This window comes from Tripterygium wilfordii, chromosome 4, assembly GCF_013401445.1.
Source record: "Tripterygium wilfordii isolate XIE 37 chromosome 4, ASM1340144v1, whole genome shotgun sequence".
In the NCBI taxonomy this organism is placed as follows: Eukaryota; Viridiplantae; Streptophyta; class Magnoliopsida; order Celastrales; family Celastraceae; genus Tripterygium; species Tripterygium wilfordii.
The window spans coordinates 741,976-760,061 of NC_052235.1; the positions used below are offsets into that span (position 1 = coordinate 741,976).

The 18,086-nt window shown below is 36.9% G+C and overlaps 3 protein-coding genes across 3 annotated transcripts; 2 read left to right on the plus strand and 1 right to left on the minus strand.

The window, feature by feature from the left end:
* Positions 1–385: 385 nt before the first annotated feature.
* On the plus strand, positions 386–4,499 carry LOC119997355 (aspartate aminotransferase, chloroplastic-like). Its single transcript, XM_038844301.1, has 12 exons — positions 386–641; positions 738–809; positions 1,076–1,129; positions 1,539–1,733; positions 1,880–1,918; positions 2,001–2,090; positions 2,199–2,307; positions 2,393–2,502; positions 2,614–2,757; positions 2,892–3,058; positions 3,411–3,675; positions 4,005–4,499. Exons 2-12 carry the CDS (start codon positions 738–740, stop codon positions 4,134–4,136), a joined length of 1,377 nt encoding a protein of 458 aa, XP_038700229.1. The 5' UTR covers positions 386–641; the 3' UTR covers positions 4,137–4,499.
* Positions 4,500–4,691: 192 nt separating this feature from the next.
* On the minus strand, positions 4,692–8,668 carry LOC119997716 (probable receptor-like protein kinase At1g80640). Its single transcript, XM_038844892.1, has 10 exons — positions 8,181–8,668; positions 7,600–7,764; positions 7,268–7,521; positions 7,027–7,159; positions 6,880–6,943; positions 6,700–6,796; positions 6,493–6,595; positions 5,583–5,701; positions 5,408–5,497; positions 4,692–5,151 (listed from the first exon to the last, which is right to left on the minus strand). The coding sequence occupies exons 1-10, from the start codon at positions 8,341–8,343 to the stop codon at positions 4,993–4,995; spliced, it is 1,347 nt and encodes a 448-aa protein (XP_038700820.1). The 5' UTR covers positions 8,344–8,668; the 3' UTR covers positions 4,692–4,992.
* A 5,610-nt stretch (positions 8,669–14,278) lies between these two features.
* LOC119997731 lies at positions 14,279–17,925 on the plus strand. The gene is made up of 5 exons (XM_038844911.1): positions 14,279–14,772; positions 16,534–16,590; positions 16,839–16,901; positions 16,993–17,061; positions 17,239–17,925. Exons 1-5 carry the CDS (start codon positions 14,437–14,439, stop codon positions 17,506–17,508), a joined length of 795 nt encoding a protein of 264 aa, XP_038700839.1. The 5' UTR covers positions 14,279–14,436; the 3' UTR covers positions 17,509–17,925.
* The last annotated feature ends 161 nt before the right edge of the window (positions 17,926–18,086 follow it).

The following is an 18,086-nucleotide window of genomic DNA, read 5'->3' on the forward strand; positions in this document are numbered from 1 at the left end:
GATAGTTCTTTTCAATGCTTTAGTACAAGGCTACAAGCAGATTGTTCTCTCCACTATGAACTTGCTTGTGTATCAGTAGGATTTATTTCTTTTCATATTTCCTTTTGGGACACTTTACTTTTGGTTTTAAATCTTTTGCTATGTTTCTGATTTTGGTTACACTTCAATCAAAAAAATGAAATGCTAAAATAAGTCCTAATAAAGCCGATGTTCAGTGTTTGGGCTTTATATAAGACTACGGATCAAGCAAACCTTAGTGGCCCAAATTTACTGTCACTGTCAGCAGGCCTAAATTAAAGCCCATGTTTCTTACCGATGGGCTTGTCATATGCTGACAAGTGTCATTCCAGCGTGAATCTGCACAGCCAACCATTCCTTTTTAGTTTTTACGGGTCTGCAATGGCGAATGTGACCTTGTACGTGCAACAATATTACACATAGAACACACAGAAAGAAAGAAGCTCCGCCTCGGCTGAAATCCACGAGGGACCAGCACGATCTCCCACTTTTCGTGTCCATCGCCACTTGCCACTTCTTTCTCTATTTCTCCACAGGCGAGCTATTGATCCAATAGTTTTCGGAAAGTTCAACGAGCTCTCGACTTCCAATTTCGTTGACAAATCGATTTGATTGATTCGGAGGTTCGAATTCTAGCTCCGATGTTTGATTAGATTTCAGTATATCATGTAAGTATTGATGTACATCTAATCTTAAATTCGGTTTAAATTCTGATCCAGATGGCTTCAGCAATGCTTTCTACTGCTTCTGCTGCTCCCTCTGCTTCCATATCTATGAATAACGCTCTCAAGGTACCACAATCTAGCTATAAGCTTGCTTTGTTCAATATTGAACTCGTTTGCTCAGCATTTTCTGTTTGATTGCTGAGAAATTTAGCTGAAATAAAACAAATAAGAGGCTCTGAATTAGGTGTTTCATTCTTCTGATGTTAATTAACTGATTCTGCTTGTAATTATGAATGGAAGTTACTGTTAAGGTTAGGACGTTTCTTTTTTCTGTTTGCCGCTACCAAACAAGTCGTTATATAGTTCGTAACACGCTGTTGCACCTTGAGCAGGCGAAGGTGAAGCTTGGAATTGGCAGTCTGAACTCCTGCTTTCCCAACACGAAGGTGTGTTTTAAATTTGTTGTCACCATTTGTTGACACTTATCTTATCTCTGACTCTGGTCTTAGTGTTTTTTTTTGTATTACCCATTATGGCGCTAAGGTTTCATTTGGATTATTTTATAAGGTTAGGCTCTTAGTTGTGGCTAATCAATTCTGCGTAAACCATGATAGAGTAGTCGAACGTCTTGTCTGTGTTAATGTTTTAATTTTTAAGGTTATTGTCGAATAATGATGTTCATTTATTGCTTTATTTGCACTTGATACTGGGGATAAACTCAACCAACTTTTCAATCATGGCTAAAATGTTATATGAGGTTACTTCTCCAATGGATTCAGATGGGCTACTATCAGTCAGGAGTCAAATTTGATGTAATTTTTCTGCTTAGATTTAAAATTATTCATGTTTTTGCAGTCTTTTGGACGGATATCTATGACCGTTGCAGTCAATGTTTCTCGTTTTGAGGGCATTACAATGGCTCCTCCTGATCCAATTCTTGGAGTTTCGGAAGCTTTTAAGGCAGACAATGATGAAACAAAGCTCAACCTTGGAGTTGGGGCCTACCGGACTGAAGAACTTCAGCCATATGTGCTCAATGTTGTGAAGAAGGTTAGTTTTCTTGTCTTATTTTACTGCTGGCTGTTTCATAGATGACAGTCTAGCCTTGATTCTTAAAAATTTCCTGTTGCTTTTGAATTTGGGTCACATGGTTGTGTTATTAAATGTAATTATATCAAATATGTTATGCTGTTTAGGCTGAGAAGCTTATGCTGGAGAAGGGAGAGAACAAAGAGGTATCTCTATTACTCAAATTTCATCTGATTAATTCATATTTCTAACTGGAGGTCGCTTACTTGAATTAAACTTGTTGCGTAGTATCTCCCAATTGAAGGTCTAGCAGCATTTAATAAGGTTACAGCAGAATTATTATTTGGAGCTGACGGCCCTGTGATTAAGCAACAAAAAGTATGTATTAGTATATTTATTTGCATCTGTTGAAGGAATTGTTTGTCATGAAAGTTCCGTCTGCAAGGAAAAATTCTATTGTCCTGAGTATTTTTAACCTTTTTCTAGGTTGCAACAGTTCAGGGTCTTTCAGGAACTGGTTCCCTTCGGCTGGCTGCAGCTCTTATTGAGCGGTATTTTCCTGGAGCAAAAGTTCTAATATCATCTCCATCATGGGGTAAGTAGTATCACTCCCTTAATTTTTGCAAGCAATAATTTTTTCAGGCATATCGCTTTTCATGGCTGACAAAATTATGTTGCAGGTAACCATAAGAATATCTTTAATGATGCTAGAGTTCCATGGTCTGAATACCGATATTATGATCCAAAAACAGTTGGTTTGGATTTTGAAGGAATGATTGCAGACATAAAGGTCATTACTTATGGTGTTAAATATCAGAGTTTCTATGCTATAAGAACACAGTTGTAGATCTTTTCGTTTTTTTTTTTGTTATTCGTTCTTCCAAAGTTGTAATAATTGCAGGCAGCACCTGAAGGATCTTTTATCCTACTTCATGGCTGTGCCCATAACCCTACCGGAATTGATCCAACACCTGAACACTGGGAAAAAATTGCCGATGTCATTCAAGAGAAGAATCATATTCCATTTTTTGATGTTGCATACCAGGTACCTTTCGGCATTGGTTAATGTCCTATGTTGATGGAAGTCTTATACATTGTAACATTGTTTAGAAGTGTTACAAAAGATATAGGACTTTAGCTGAGGTAAGGCTTTTATCTTAAATCTTGATTGTACTCTAGGGATTTGCTAGTGGAAGCCTTGATGCCGATGCAGCATCTGTGAGGTTATTTGCTGAACGTGGTATGGAGCTTCTGGTTGCTCAGTCATACAGCAAAAATCTGGGCCTTTATGCTGAAAGAATTGGAGCAATCAATGTTGTATGCTCTTCAGCAGATACTGCGGCCAGGTGCAGTTAACTAATTTGCGATGCTTTCTTATCTTATTTCTGCACTGTATTCTCATGTTTGATTGAGCAAGTTAGAAAGTAATGTTACCATGCAATGGAATCAGATGTCTGTTGTCATAGTTGTCTGCATATTCTAGGGCTTAATATCAGTCCTTGATAGGGTAATATCTTTGCAATCTAGGGCTCTTTCGAGTTTCAAAGCAGTTAAATTTACATTGGCAGTCCTATGTTGTCCAGCTCCTGCCATAATATATGGCATCATCAATGGCTTTGAGGAAGTTCTTGCAGGAAATTTTAGGTCTTATTTCCTCGTCAAGAGCATGCTCAAGTTTGTAATTTTTATTGTTTTCAGGGTTAAAAGCCAACTGAAAAGGCTTGCTCGTCCAATGTACTCAAATCCTCCTATCCATGGGGCCAGAATTGTTGCCAATGTTGTCGGAGATCCTACTCTCTTCAATGAATGGAAGGCGGAGATGGAAATGATGGCTGGAAGGATAAAGAACGTGAGACAGAAGCTATATGATAGCCTCACTGCAAAGGATAATAGTGGAAAGGATTGGTCTTTTATACTTGAGCAGATTGGCATGTTCTCATTTACAGGGTTGAGCAAATCTCAGGTAGTTCCCCTGTCAAATTTGTTTGTCAATCATTGATAGAAATGGGCAATTATGTGTTCCTAGTCTTTCGTTCCTACAATGTTCTCGTTGCTGTTGTGCCGCATTATCTCTAAATGACTTGACAGTTTTTGGTCTTATGGAATTTATGTTGTCACAAATTGCTTTCTTTGTCTTGATTATAGGTTTTCAAAGATATCATTATCTGTCGTCTGCTTCTCTTTTGCAATTCCTCTCATATAGTACAGCCATTTTCATACAAACTACTAATCTATAGCTTCTAATGCGTTTGTTGTTTTTTTTCTTAAAAATGTTAAATTTTGGTTGGTCAGAGCGATAACATGACAAACAAGTGGCATGTCTACATGACCAAGGATGGAAGGATTTCATTGGCTGGATTGTCTTTGGCCAAGTGTGAATACCTTGCAGATGCCATCATTGATTCATATCACAACGTTAGTTGAATGTTTCGGGTTGTCAGGTGAGTTGTTTATGAAAAAATTGTTAAGAGGAAGTTCTGTTGACGGCTGCTGAATATAATTTTAGCAAAACTTGTGATTATGTACGTCTTCTGACTGACAATAATCCCTGCCTGTAGTGGAGAGTTTTGATTGATTTGAGGCAACTTCATAGACGAAGTTTTCTTTCTTGAATAAATGCGGCCACGCTTTTTAGTTTTGTCTTTCATAGTATTTTGTTGCGTGGAAATTGTACACGCCCTGACTTCTGTCTTGGCTTGGATTGTACTGTACACCTAGACTGGGCTATAAAGCCCATATTCTTGACTCCATTGGTCTGCTCTCGGCTATAGAGCCCATATTGAGGGACTCGAATCTTTTTTTGGCTTTTTTTTTTAATTACCTTTTGTCTAGTAGGCAATGTTTTTACTTTTATTCGTGTGACGTTCCCTATAAAAGATGCTGTTGGATTTAATTTTACTGCATAAATTATGTGTAAATTGTCTTTCATTCTTTTAATTCCGATCGCATAATGATAAAACATGCGGTGGAAAACTATATACATGTGACAATGATGGATGGGTTGGCAATTTACCGTGGCTGGGGATTTTGAAAATCCAATGGAAAAGAAAGTGTTTACAGTTTTAGTCCAAAGTCCAAACAATGTAACTAATATCCACACTAAGTTTCAAAAAACCCGTCAACTTGACGCATCAAATTACGTGCATCTATATGCAAGCAGTGGGAACCCAACATGAACTTGACGCTCATCTGGGCTTGATAGACGAAGCAGCAGCAGTAGCTGTCTATTTGATCTTTAGAACCCGCACCGTCTGTGACTTTTGGCATTTCTCCAGCAACACTAGTCCTTTATTTGATCTTTAGGAGGCACATTAGCTGTAACTTTTAGCATTCCTCCGAGCTCAACTGGAACAAGCGGGATGAGAGAGTGCAAAACATCGGTTATAAGGGGGCGATAGCTTGGCTCTGGTTGCACACACAACACAGCTATTGCAGCTACCTGCACATATAGCACCCCATTTAGCAATAATGAACCTCAAAGGTACCCAAAAATCTATATTCCATACTATAGACTCCATAGTTTACGAGAGAAACTTTAACAAATATAACATGGTGTTTAGGAATTAATCTTGACTTTACCTAAGCTACACTCAGTTTACTTTGTTGAGTTGGGTAAGTCAATGAGCATCAAATCAAGGTCATCCCAGAAGTTCAAATTCACAAGTGAAGGGCTATGACTTGTGAGGATCACAAACCTGGTATAATTGCTTCAGATCCATAGTATCTTTTATCACAGGATCTAGGATGTTTGGAAGTTTAGATCTGTCAATGAGCTGAGGCATGGCCTGCATTAATTAAGCTATGTACCATTAAATATCATAATCAAAAATACTTTAAAGAATTCCAGACAAGGAGATCTCAGTGTCCTACCCATGTGACAATACTTCGACACTGAGCTGGTGCCAGTTTCTCTACAGCCTTTCTTCCCAGTAGAAGCTCCAGTAGCACCACCCCAAAAGCATATACATCGCTCTTATCCGTCAATTTACCTAGAATATTAAAACAAGAGATTCAACTGTAATACCAATCTCACCAAAAAAAAAAAATTCAATTGCAAAATAATGAGATTGAAGGGCAAATTAAGTTTCCTAACCAGAATATCAATCAAGGTAACAAAGCAATATAAATTCTATCTTTGATTAATTATACTCATCCAACTCAAATCCATGAACAAAATATAATAGCAAGCACATTCAGACTCTATAATCTACACTAATCTCTTAATTTGACTTCTTTTCACAAGATTCAGCATTATAATTTACTCAAGATAATCTTGATGTATCAAAATGTACATTTTCAATCATTTAAGATAGACAACTTATATGGTTTGACCCTTGCCTTAAGCTTGTCCTCACCAACTCCAAGAACTAATTAAGTCACCACTTACCCTCCCTTAAGCCAAAGCAAACTCAATGTACAGGGCAAACAACACCTTCAATGATGATGAAACAAAGTATTATATGTAAACTTATACAGTTGGAATTCTACCACCATCAGAAATGGGAAAAAAAAAAAGAAGACCTTTTTAAGTTTCAGATTAAGCAAAGGCATCAGAGGTGTCTAGTTGGAAAAAAACCAATGTCCCACATGCCACCTGGTGGCAGTACATGTGCAGCTGACCGATCCTATTCATTATCGAAAGGCACCACAACATAGTTAAAGCAATTAAGTGTCTAGAAGAAAACTATTATAAACAGAAGCTGTTCATTTTTTAATAGACACAGCCACCAATAAGTATTAATTATATGCTGTGCAATAATAGCAAGTTTAGCTGTTATACCATCTAAAATATATTCTGGAGCAACATAGCCCAAGGTGCCGGAAGGCTTCATATTATTCTTGCTTTGGGTCCCATCAGCTATGGCAAGGCCGAAATCTGAAATCTGAAACCCAACAAGCAAGAGGGAGAGGTTAAGTCAGATTTACAGGAAATTATGAAAATGCAAGTAGATATTGTTTACTAAACCAAAATTATAGATGTTTTCACCTTTGCATTGAAGTTGGTATCTAATAGTATATTAGATGATTTCAGATCTCTATGGATTACTTGTGGTTTGCAGTGTTCATGCAAATATTCTAATCCTCTGGTTAACAGGTGCATAAGAGAATTAGTTTCTCTCAGTCAAGTAGCCACTAGAAAAATACTCATCATGACAAACAAGCTCACCTTGCTATATCAAGAGCAATTTTCATTCTTATAAACCAAGTTAATGCAGATCCACGAGAAGGTCCTAGGATGTCAAAGTCCATAGCAAAAATAAGCATTTGGCTAGTTTCCATCAAATAAAGGAGAACTAAGTTATGAGTTCTTTACCATGTAATTGAGTCTCAAGACATCCATTTTCCATCAGTTCGTAAACAATGAACCCCATCTCTCCCTCGACACTATAACCCAGAATAGAAATGATATTAGAATGCTGAATTTTACTCAGCAATTCCACCTCATTCTGCAAATCCAAATTGAAACTTTGTAAACCAATACAAATAATCAACCACTGTAGAATCCTTCGTAAACAATGAATAACACACAGAAAAAGTTTTAAAAAAAATTGTACCTCAAACTCTCTCTCTGCATCTTGACCTGCACAGTTTAGTTTCTTGACTGCAGCAGGTGTATTACTCTCCAATTTGGCCTTGTAAACTCGTCCAAATCCACCCTCACCCAGTACATTACTCTCTCTAAAATTGCTGGTAGCTTTTTCTAATATCTTGTAATCCATAAATGAAGCAAGTGATTCTTTCTGGCAAACCATCTTTAGTGAGCTAAATTTATCCAGAAATGGTGTTAAGGCCACACCTCTCTCTGCATCTAAAAACCAACCGAAATAAGGCATGTCCCATAATAACATCAGAATAAGCAACAACAAAAAACCAGTAGAAAATGAACCTGTGCACTGGGGACTATTTTTGTGGTACTTCCTGGAATAAATCCGACAACATAATATGGTCAAAATGATTATTGCACCAAGTGCAGTACTGGCAGCAATTAGAGCTAGGAGAAGCTTTTGGTGAGAATCCATGTTGTGCCCTTCTTCGCTTCCTGTTAGTGGCCCTGATAGAATGACGAAAATAGAGTGTATCTGGTTTAAGCTTTATCAAAATGAAAAGAATCTCAAGAATTAAAACTATAGATTTCGTTGCCAGAAATCTCATAGAGAAGAAGGCAACACGACCATTCGAAATTCGGGCAGAAAGAGAACAAGGTCAGTGACATTGTTGATCGAGAATCAATTTCGTATAGAATGAACGCTATTATTTTAAATTAACCAATTCTGCTATACTTGCACCATTTAATTCGCCAGATTTGGTGCCCCATTTTAGCGCTTCAAAAGCTGAAATTCAAAATTTGAATTTCGAAATAGATTTAAAACGGGGAAAAAAAACGATGTAATGAAATAAACCCGAGAAGATTAACCATAAACCCATTTGATTTGTATATAAAAAGATGGGAATAAGTAGAAGCAATACCTGGAGAGAGTGCAGCCATGGAAGTTATCATTAATGGAGTAATAATGGGAGAGGCAGCCGGTGAGAGGACAAGTGGGTCTGGTGTGACATATACTGTGAATGACTGAAAATTCCAAATGAATAAAACATGGACAAGAAGAATCACCAGCAACAGTGGCCTCATACTTTCTTTGTATGTATTATTCCTATAATGTTGATTGTTGAAGAACACATGAAGATTGAGATATGAGAGAAATTGTCCCCCTGCCCCTGCTTGCTTGTGTGTGTTCAGCTTGAATTCAATTCAATCAATACAAGAGTGTGTGTGACAGAGAATCCTTGCTTTGTACGTTCTGGGCCGGCTCTTCTCTCTCTCTTTCGTTATTTGTATTCTTTTTAACTGTCTCCCTCGGTCTGCAAAAGCAAAGAAAAAAGGTCACAGTAGAGAGAGACAGATGAAGGCTGGAGTGGGGACAAGTGCACAACAATCATGTGGGGCAGGTATTTAATTAATTTAAAGAGAATAAGTGAAAAAACCAAAAGCCATTTATTAGTTTCAGTTTCAGAGCCAAAAGCCATACATAAATTCATGATCCTTTCAAGGCTGATCAGCCGTCAAGGTTCATCGAACAGCTAATGGGCTCGTTCGTGAACCTGGCCCATGGTCCGTGAAAGTCCAATGGACTCGTCACATTCCGTGAATATTCTAGGCTTGTGGAGGATATACGTCTTCTTATGCATGACATGTCTTTCTTATTTGTTTCAATAAATAAAAGTGCCTTCCTTTAAAAAAAATAAAAAGAAAGAAAAAAACCATTCGTGGGATTTCACAAAAGTTTGGACCCTACCATGTTTAAAAACAAAAAAGGTACTAAAAGCCAACATGCTTTAAATTTTGAAGGACTTGGGTCATTCAACTTTTTATGATTCTTTTTAATTATTACCTTAATTACTTTTTATGATTCTTTATAGTTAAAAGCGATTACATCAATGTCTTAACTTTATATATAGCCGTTATTAGTTTTATAGATGTAAAACATATTATTCACTAACTTTAATGATGCTTGGATTACAAAAAAAATAACTTTATTGATGCTATCTTTTTTTATACATATAATATTATTGACAACGATGCATTTTAATATTATAAATTGGTTTTTGTATGTCTTGTACATTTTTTTAATCGATAATAACATTATACATGAATAATAAAAACTCAACGCGTGACCACAAAAGTATACATTATAAACAATTAAGCCTAATTGCATGCTTTTCACGGTTATCTAATTTTTAAACATTGCTTATTGTAAAAAATTAAAGAACTACAAATAAAAAAAAAAGAGTTTGGCCAACCAACACAACTACAACATTATTATTATTATTATTATTATTATTGATTGGTTGAACTTAGGCAAAATTGTATGTATATATATACACACACACTAATAGATTATTTTAGCACTCCCAAAAGAAAAAAGAAGAATAAAAATAGTAATCAACGTACCCCTTTCAAGTAATTGGCTAAAGAATGACATTGGTATCATAATTGAGTGTTCAGTTTAACTAAAGCCCCTGATTTTATTTTTTTTGTCTCTGCTCATCAGTGAGAATGTGTTAGGTGATTGTGCATGGTCCACCAACTTTCTCTTTAGAAAATTTGCATGCAAACAAAGGGGGTACGTAAATGCATGCAAACACGTTTGGTATTTGTTTATGTGATGTTACTAGTTATTACGTACGAATTGAAGCCATTGTCTAATGCCTATCATCTTACTGAATAACTTGTACATCAATAAATTAATCAATTTGACCCCAAACCAATTAATTAATACATAGTATTATTGTGTTTTGCAATCGATATTAATTCATGACTAGATAGGGATGCTAAGTTCAACAATGCGTATTAAGATCAAATAGGATTATCGACCTAAAATTACATGGACCTACTTTAATTAATTTTGATTTGGCTATGTTGAACCTTGGATTAGATTTTACTTGATCTAACTCTTCAATATCAAAATATCATACAAGACTGTTTTTGTTTTAATTGTGCTTATAAGTTTCATAAGTAATCGGGCCGGCGTTAATTGACCAGAAGGCAGAAGTTAATGCTGTAAGTTGGATTGAGCCCAAATCTTAATAGGCCTCCGAAGTTTCCAATTAAGCCCAACGATTGAATCATGAAGTGGCACAGATTTGGGCCTCATTTTCATCTAATGGGCTTTGCCCTTCCTTTTTTATTTCCCGCTTTGCTATTTTGCGCGTTTCACAATAATTAGTTATGGGCATTTGATTGTCGTCATTGAATTATGAATACCCAAATTTTTATTATCCATAGGCCATGCTCCATAGTCAAGACACACTGCCTCTATTTTAATAAACTGATTAGTGATTAGTTTAAGATTACGCATTCATTCAGTACTTTAATTTAGGCTGGGACTTCATATGTGATAGTATAATGTTGCTATCCAATGTATAATTTAATCATTGTATAAGTTGATGTATAATTTAATCATATGGAGTGTTTTTAAAGAATTTGATATTAGGCTTGTATAGTATATAATTTGTGATAATATGTCTGGATTATTCGTAATTAAAGTGAGAGTGAGAGCATTTTTTTGTAATTTGACATGTTATTTATTATAGTAAACGCTCCGTATAAAATAAAAATTAGTTGAAGATGTTTTAATATTATACGGTTGACATTGTATAAGAACAACTTTTGTATAAGGTTATATTATTTCGAGTCTTTTAAAAATCGTCTAAACACCCGATAACTTTATTGAAGAATAATTTTATACTATACAGAATTTTATCATCCTATTCAAACGGAACATTACAGTTTAAACAAATACTGCTACTTTGACAAAGAGTCTAGTGTAATAAAGAGGTTAATTTGAGGCCTGCTGGAAATGGGTGGAAAGTAAACCGTAAACCATTTGGGTTCGTTCCAAAATGAATCGCCATAGCAAGTACCAAAAAGTCTCTCGTACGAAATATGCCAACCAAAAAGTTGTCCATTTTTATGGATTGATTCACCTACAAAGAAAACAACAGGGGTGGTTGAAATTGGAATTTGGATGGACAATTATGGCAGTCAGCGTGCCTATATAAATTTCTAAAATAATTAGATTTCCAATTACTCGTAGGAGATTGTATCCTAGAATCCAGTTCCCAATTCTAATCAGCAACTTATTTATTTTTGAGAGATTCAGCTTTTTGTGGACGAGATGTGGTCGGTATCTTTAGTGGGCCAAACTGGTGGTTTGTTGGGCTGGATGGGCTTGACTAACGGACCGTGCGGTTAAGGAAAATGAAAACTTTAGTCACACCCCACCTTTTACTAAAGAGTAAAGACACCCCGATTTGAGTTGACCATCCCTTGTAAAACTCAGTTGACGGGGTGTATTTAGTAAAAAGTGGGGTGTGACTAAAGTTTTCCTAAGTTGACCATCCCTTGTAAAACTCAGTTGACGGGGTGTCTTTAGTAAAAAGTGGGGTGCCAATTTGAGTTGACCATCCCTTGTAAAACTCAGTTGACGGGGTGTATTTAGTAAAAAGTGGTGTGTGACTAAAGTTTTCTTAAGGAAAATATAAAATGGTGGAAGAGCATTTTTTTTTTTTTTTTTTTTTTTTTTTTTTGGTTTAAGCTTACGAGCACTGCCGAAAGAAGTCTTATCAAGCACGCTAACTTCTATAATCATTATGCCTACGTGATTTTCGCGCGTGTGGAACTACAAGACATACTTAACACGTGCGAGATCTCAAGTATACATTGCGTCTTATTATACGAATGTTGTGTATGCCTGAATCGTCATCCCGTAAATTCTAAATACGACTCCATTTAACTTTTTTTTGTTTGACGATATATATTTTCTAGATTAGAGGACCGTATGAAAGCTGGGATAAGGGATTGGAATTATTCCAGCAATTTTACCCCATCTCCACCATCCAATGTAACAATACATTGATTTGACAACACTACACTTAATGCATTCAATGGTGGAGATGAGGTGGAATTGTTGAAATAATTCCAACAAATCCTTTTTCATGAAAGCTACGACCATGACTCATTCCGTCACGAGCTTCGCCCTTACAAGTAAAGGCACTGAAGCAGTGGATCGGTGTTGGGTTTAGTAATCGGGAATGCGAAGCCCTGGCCTAGAATCAAATTTCATAAAAGGGAAATTTTATATGGATAATGCTTGAGACCCTAAAAAAGTAATCCCTAAAAGATCCCCATTTAATGTGAAATGTTGAATGTGAAGTGGGTCCTATATGTGTGTTTTTAATCAATGATTATTTTAATGACCCATAGATTTTGAGGACTTTTGAGAGTCAAATTTTGGAGCTCTCGAGCATTATCCATTTTATATACATACTACTAATATATTATCTTTACACTACTTTTTCAATATGATAAATCTACACCATAAAATGATAAGTCTACACATAAAATGCTTGTGAAAAGATGAATATACCCTTAATTTTAAAATTTTTAGAATTTTCGTTGTTAAGTTTACACACCAATATTGTCTATCTAAACCCCAATTTCAAATCCACAATCTCTTATCGATCCACACCTATCCAGACGATTCATCAAATTGTTTATCCATTATAGAGTCACGTTAATTTTTGACGTAGAAGAAGCCAAACGTGAGGTGAAACCATGAGATATAAGGAGTTACGCACTTGATTCGTTTTTGTCTTAAAATGACTTCTGAAATCTATCAAATTCGAACAATATGGGGCTGTTAATTGTTACATACCATGAGTGGGGTTGAGTGATTGTGAATGGTGAGACTTTTTGGTTAGAATCTGTGTAGGAGAAAATGGAACACCAGGTCTGTTTTTGTGATGAAAAAAAGGTAAGATCATGACGTTTATCTACCTAGATATCGACACATAGTGTCGTTTTTGTTTGTAAGAAATGGCACAATGTGTCGACAATCTCAGAAGTTGTAGATGTTGCCATAGCTGTTAATGGGGTTGTAGCAGGAAAAGGTGCTGCTGTCGTGAAAGGGGCAGCAGCATGTAGAAGGAAAATGCCCGAGAAGTCCAAACTTGAAAGTGTGATTGTGATAAACTATGATGAAATAGATAAAACTAAACCTTTTAGCAGAAGAATATTAGCAGCTAGAAACTCAACAAAGAAAATCAGGAAGCCCTTCACTTCAATCCTCAGTGCTAGAAGCAAGGTTTTACTTGATAACTTTTAGTATTAATTATTTATTTTGCTTTGGTCTCTTGTTTTATCATTAAACTTGTGTTGTGTATCCCCAGGCTGCTTGCTTGTGGACTCACCAATAAGCCAAAGGATTCAATTGTGAATATCGATGCATCTTCATGTTTTCATTTATCGTTTGCAAATGAAAACGGCACCTCCTGTCGTTGATTTAGCAATAAAACGGTAGGTTATGTAGTCTATAAGGCAAAAAACGGCACGACATTGTGGATCATACAAAAAGCAATAACAAACCCTAAAATACTTACGTCTTCACCATGATTATTATTCTCATTGTCGACAATGTTGTTCTTGAGATGTTGTAGCTGATTTGTATTCGTATAATATTTATGTAACTCGTCATATTCCATCTTATACTATTTATCAATGAACTCGATATGCTCTGCAACGTTTCTTGGCGTGAAAACTAGCTTCTTCTTTTTTTGGGATATAGGTGTAAATTTAGTAATCACTAATAAAATATATAAAAATTATTTATTTTAAATTTTTAGGTTAAGGGTTAATATGTCATTGTATATAAGAATATTTATGGAAACTACAAAAATTTTAAAAATGATGTAGATATAGTAGATTAATGGTGTGTAGATAAAATTTTCCTTCCATAAATTAAATCAAACTTGCTAAATAAAGAAACCCAAAAATGAAATTTGTCAGCGCCACATGTCATAATGGCCCCAACTAAACAAGAATTCAAATTATATTTTTTGAAAAAATAGAATAAAAAAATAAAAAGGTCAAGAACCCATAAGGGCCACAACGAAGGACCCACATCATGGGCCCCATCTCAATGAACCGAATAACTGGAATCCACTCCTCCGCCACCCACCTTCACCACACGCACTTTAACCCCCGCGTATATAAGCACACACTCAAACCCTGCTCACCCTCTCTTTCTCTCTCTTTTTCTCTGTGACCTTTTCTCTCATTTCTTTCATAGCCATCTCCTCTTCTATCTCCTTATTTTCATACTTATCACTGTCTCTGTACAGCTTCTATAGCTCCATCTTTGTTGCTGGATTCTATATTATCCTCATGGCTAACGATGAGTGGGTGAGGGCGGCGATGACGGATGACATGATGGTGGTGGAGCTGCTATTGAGGCTGAAACAGGCGCAGGCAGCTTCACCGGCGAAGTACACGGCGGTGTTCCTTCTCAAGTGGGGGATGCGGCAGCCGCGGACGAGGCTCGCGATGAGATGCGGTGGCGTTGAGCGGAGGAAAGAAGACGATTCTTCGATCAGATGTAGCCCTACCACGCCGCTTTCCTGGAGCGGCGGAGGCGGAGAAGCCTCTCCCTCAGGAACTGCTGACGGTTTCGAAGAGACGAGCCGCCACAATAGCCGTTCTCCCCCCGGCTCCAGATCCAAGGTTTCTATCTCTTTCTCTTGTCACTTTCTCGGTTTCTCTCTTCTTCTTGTTCTTTGTTAGATTCCAGGTGACCTGATCTCCGTTGTGTTATGTTTCGCGTGGTCTGACTTGTTTGCCCCTCGAATGTGCATCTCATTACGTTGGTGGAGACCCTTGTAGTAGAGGCTCTGGAGTGGATTTCGTTCGTGCCTTCGTCGATGAGAGATTTTTGTCTTCTAGAGTCTCTTGCTTCGTCTTCTAACCATTTTACCTCATTTATGGATGTCTTCGTGACTTCGTGGCGTGTCAAGATGTTACCGTCTCCCGATTACGAAGAGGCTCGGACGGCAAATCTGTTAGTTTTCCGGGTCTTTTCCGGTTTTGGCTGTGCTTAATTGTGGTTGTTTCCGGCGTGTCATATACAATGTATTTTCAAACTCCTTTGACTAAAATGCCCTTGTGCGTTGGGCTTTTGCGTTCACTTGAGGTCAGCAGATCGACCAAATCGCACCTTTTGCATTCAAACTTCTCGCGTTTCCTGCTTGCCTCTTTTCCGGCGACCTGTCATTCTTGTTCGCACTGTAGATTGATCAAATCGCACGTAGAAACTCTCTGACTGTACCTTCCGAGGGAGGACAGTTTGTTCAGATGTGTAACCTTCTCATTCGCTACTTCCCCCTACCTCAGCTTAGCCTAGATCAAGGAAGCTTCCCGTAGACGATCCGTCCTTTTGATCTCTTTGTGACGATAAGACAATTATCCAGAGTCAAAGCTAAACTGTATCCTTTCCAGCACCGGAGGGCATTTCCGTCTAGAACGTATGGCGAGGGCCCAGTGTTAGAAATTGTTGTCTGCATCGCCGGTGTACTGAATGTTTTACTTCTGCGCTTATCAGTTTTTCCTCTTTTTTTCTTATCTGTCCATTCTTGTGTTTTGTCTTGTCTTTAATTTAATGGGCGTTACCTTTTCATCGAGATCGGTTAATATTCCCTGCGGCTGTTCGTAGGGTTAGTGCAATGCACAAATCAAATCCTTTCGGGACCTCCGTGACTCACAGCCAGTACTCCATCCCGGGCGACCTTTGGCCGTTCGATCTTGATCGTTTGGGGAGGCTTGTGTGGTTGGATATTTGGTGTGAGATATTGTACGGCATGGGAAGCTTCGCAAAAGGCTACGACCAGTGTGATCCAACAGTTGCCGGCCATATCTGAAGGTGTCTCATGCGAGACAGTCACGTGAGCTTTTATTGAAAGACGGATCTTATGAATTGTGATTTCACGCTGCATGATGACGTGGCATGCATCTGTTGGTTCATCAGTAACGTCGTGGCAAATTTTATTTACTTATCTTAGGGTCTGCATGCCATGTACTAATTTGGACTGGAGTTCTAAATAATCAAGGGTCGAAAGTTGGATTAATAGAAATTGTTCTGTTGTTTATTTAATTAGAGACGCATATCCTCCATTTTATTTTGGCGGGTGGGGTGGCGTTTTTTGTCTGTAGTGTTGAAAATATAGAATTTACTAAAAATCTATTTGTTTTGTCTCTTGTGTTTTGGGGACCCCAAACTGGAAATGAGTTGGATTCAGCTTGTGTTGACATTTAGGTTAGATCCTGAGGTATAGCATTTAGATTATTTTCTGGGTTATTCTCCATTACTTGTCATAACCTTTTACTATATCTGTTTTAAGCTTTGATTTGTTGATTTGAATTATGGTTTATTGTTTATGTAGCTTATGACTGTTGCATCTGATGATGTGTGGGGTGATTGATGCGTTGCAGATTACTAGCACATCTGAAGCCACTAGCGTCTCACTCAAGAGGTCAAGGAAAAAGAAGGTAACTTTATCTGATTTCAAATCATCATTTGACCTTTTGAATCCATGTGTAGAAAAAGCAATCATGTGTTGATGATCTTTAAACGATTAGTGATCAGGATTAATCATATTCTTCCTTTTATTTGTTTCTTAAAATTGTATGCTAAACATAAGATTTTTTTGGTTATTGGCTTAGTATGATTTTTTTTCTTTCAAATTTACATGAATTTTATCTGTTATTGAAATGGAAAGCCTTTTGTCCTTTTCCAGACATTTTCTGAGCTCAAAGAGGAGGAGAATTTGCTGTTGAAGGAAAGGATACATCTGAAAAAGGTGTGTGATATTTCTTTGGAAAATTCTGTTTTCTAATTGTGTTAGTCCCTTAGATTTCTAGTTTTATACTAATTCGGTGTTTACTTGACAGGAGTTGGCAATATCACGAGCAACTTTTAAGAAACAAAGAGCCACAAATGAGAATTTGAAGAGAATAAAGGTACTTCAATGCATAACTTTGTTTGAAAGTCAGATCACGAATTGGTGCTGTGTTATTCTATGTAGGCTCTTGTGTCTCCTATATCTAGTCTTTTGCTCTTAGGGAGTATCCATGGCTCTTATTGTTTAAAACTTTTGTTTCACAGCTTGATTTAGGTTTAAAACTTCTGTTTCACAGCTTGATTTAGGTTCTCAGCCTGCAAATAACTCGTATTCAATTTTCAATGAACAAGAGAAAAGAAATTGCTGTCAAAAGGAAAACAGTGAAGCCCCTCCCAAGCCAAGACATACCTCTGGAGAGAATCAGTCACTGTCATATTCTAGTGAAGCACACAAGGCTGTCTCTATCCAGGATCAATCTTTCTTACTCCCCGATCTAAATATGATGCCACTGGAGGAAGACTCCACCTCTGAGATTGCCTGGAATGAGATGATGAAAATAAGTTAGTTCAATTCACCATTTGAAGTCATTACAATGAGATCACAGACGATATGGCTCATAAACTCACATGTCTAAGGAGCTGTTCGAGTCGATTATGTTCAACCATTAGTGCAGTTACTGATATAAAAACACTAATATGACTAAATCCATTGCCAGTTCTTGGAAGGCAAAGGAAGTTGACTAGTCTTTAGGAAAAAGTTTTAAAAGGGTAGTGTAGAGATCCTAGTTATTAGATTGTAGAAAATTTTCTCATGTTGTTGGATTTTGCATTCCTCTGGAATTCATTTGGGGTAAAACTCCATTACTTTGTAGTTGAGAACTTTTCAGAAGTTGTTCTGTCATTCTTTGTAGCTTAAAAGCGGTCCTGAAAACTTATTCCAACTAATTGACTGTGTTGTCCATTGCAATTATTGACTTTTCTTATGTTAGATGGAATAAATTTAGACTAAACTTTTTTATTTTACTGAAACATATGTGATTTCTCATGTTTAAAAGGAAAACAGCATTTTGAATGCCGCATGAATTTGTGAATTAACCAGTATTTCATAAATTGGTCTGTCTATGCAGAAAAACCAAATTCTAAC

Coding starts and splice junctions, on each gene's coding strand:
- LOC119997355 (XM_038844301.1), top strand. CDS start 738: ATGGCTTCAGCAATGCTTTCTACTGCTTCTGCTGCTCCCTCTGCTTCC. Junction 2,308..2,392: donor AATATCATCTCCATCATGGG/GTAAGTAGTATC, acceptor ATTATGTTGCAG/GTAACCATAAGAATATCTTT. Junction 3,676..4,004: donor CAGGGTTGAGCAAATCTCAG/GTAGTTCCCCTG, acceptor TTGGTTGGTCAG/AGCGATAACATGACAAACAA.
- LOC119997731 (XM_038844911.1), top strand. CDS start 14,437: ATGGCTAACGATGAGTGGGTGAGGGCGGCGATGACGGATGACATGATG. Junction 14,773..16,533: donor CCCCCGGCTCCAGATCCAAG/GTTTCTATCTCT, acceptor GATGCGTTGCAG/ATTACTAGCACATCTGAAGC. Junction 16,591..16,838: donor AGAGGTCAAGGAAAAAGAAG/GTAACTTTATCT, acceptor GTCCTTTTCCAG/ACATTTTCTGAGCTCAAAGA.
- LOC119997716 (XM_038844892.1), bottom strand. CDS start 8,343: ATGAGGCCACTGTTGCTGGTGATTCTTCTTGTCCATGTTTTATTCATT. Junction 7,160..7,267: donor ATGCAGAGAGAGAGTTTGAG/GTACAATTTTTT, acceptor TTGGATTTGCAG/AATGAGGTGGAATTGCTGAG. Junction 6,944..7,026: donor TCTTGAGACTCAATTACATG/GTAAAGAACTCA, acceptor TTGACATCCTAG/GACCTTCTCGTGGATCTGCA.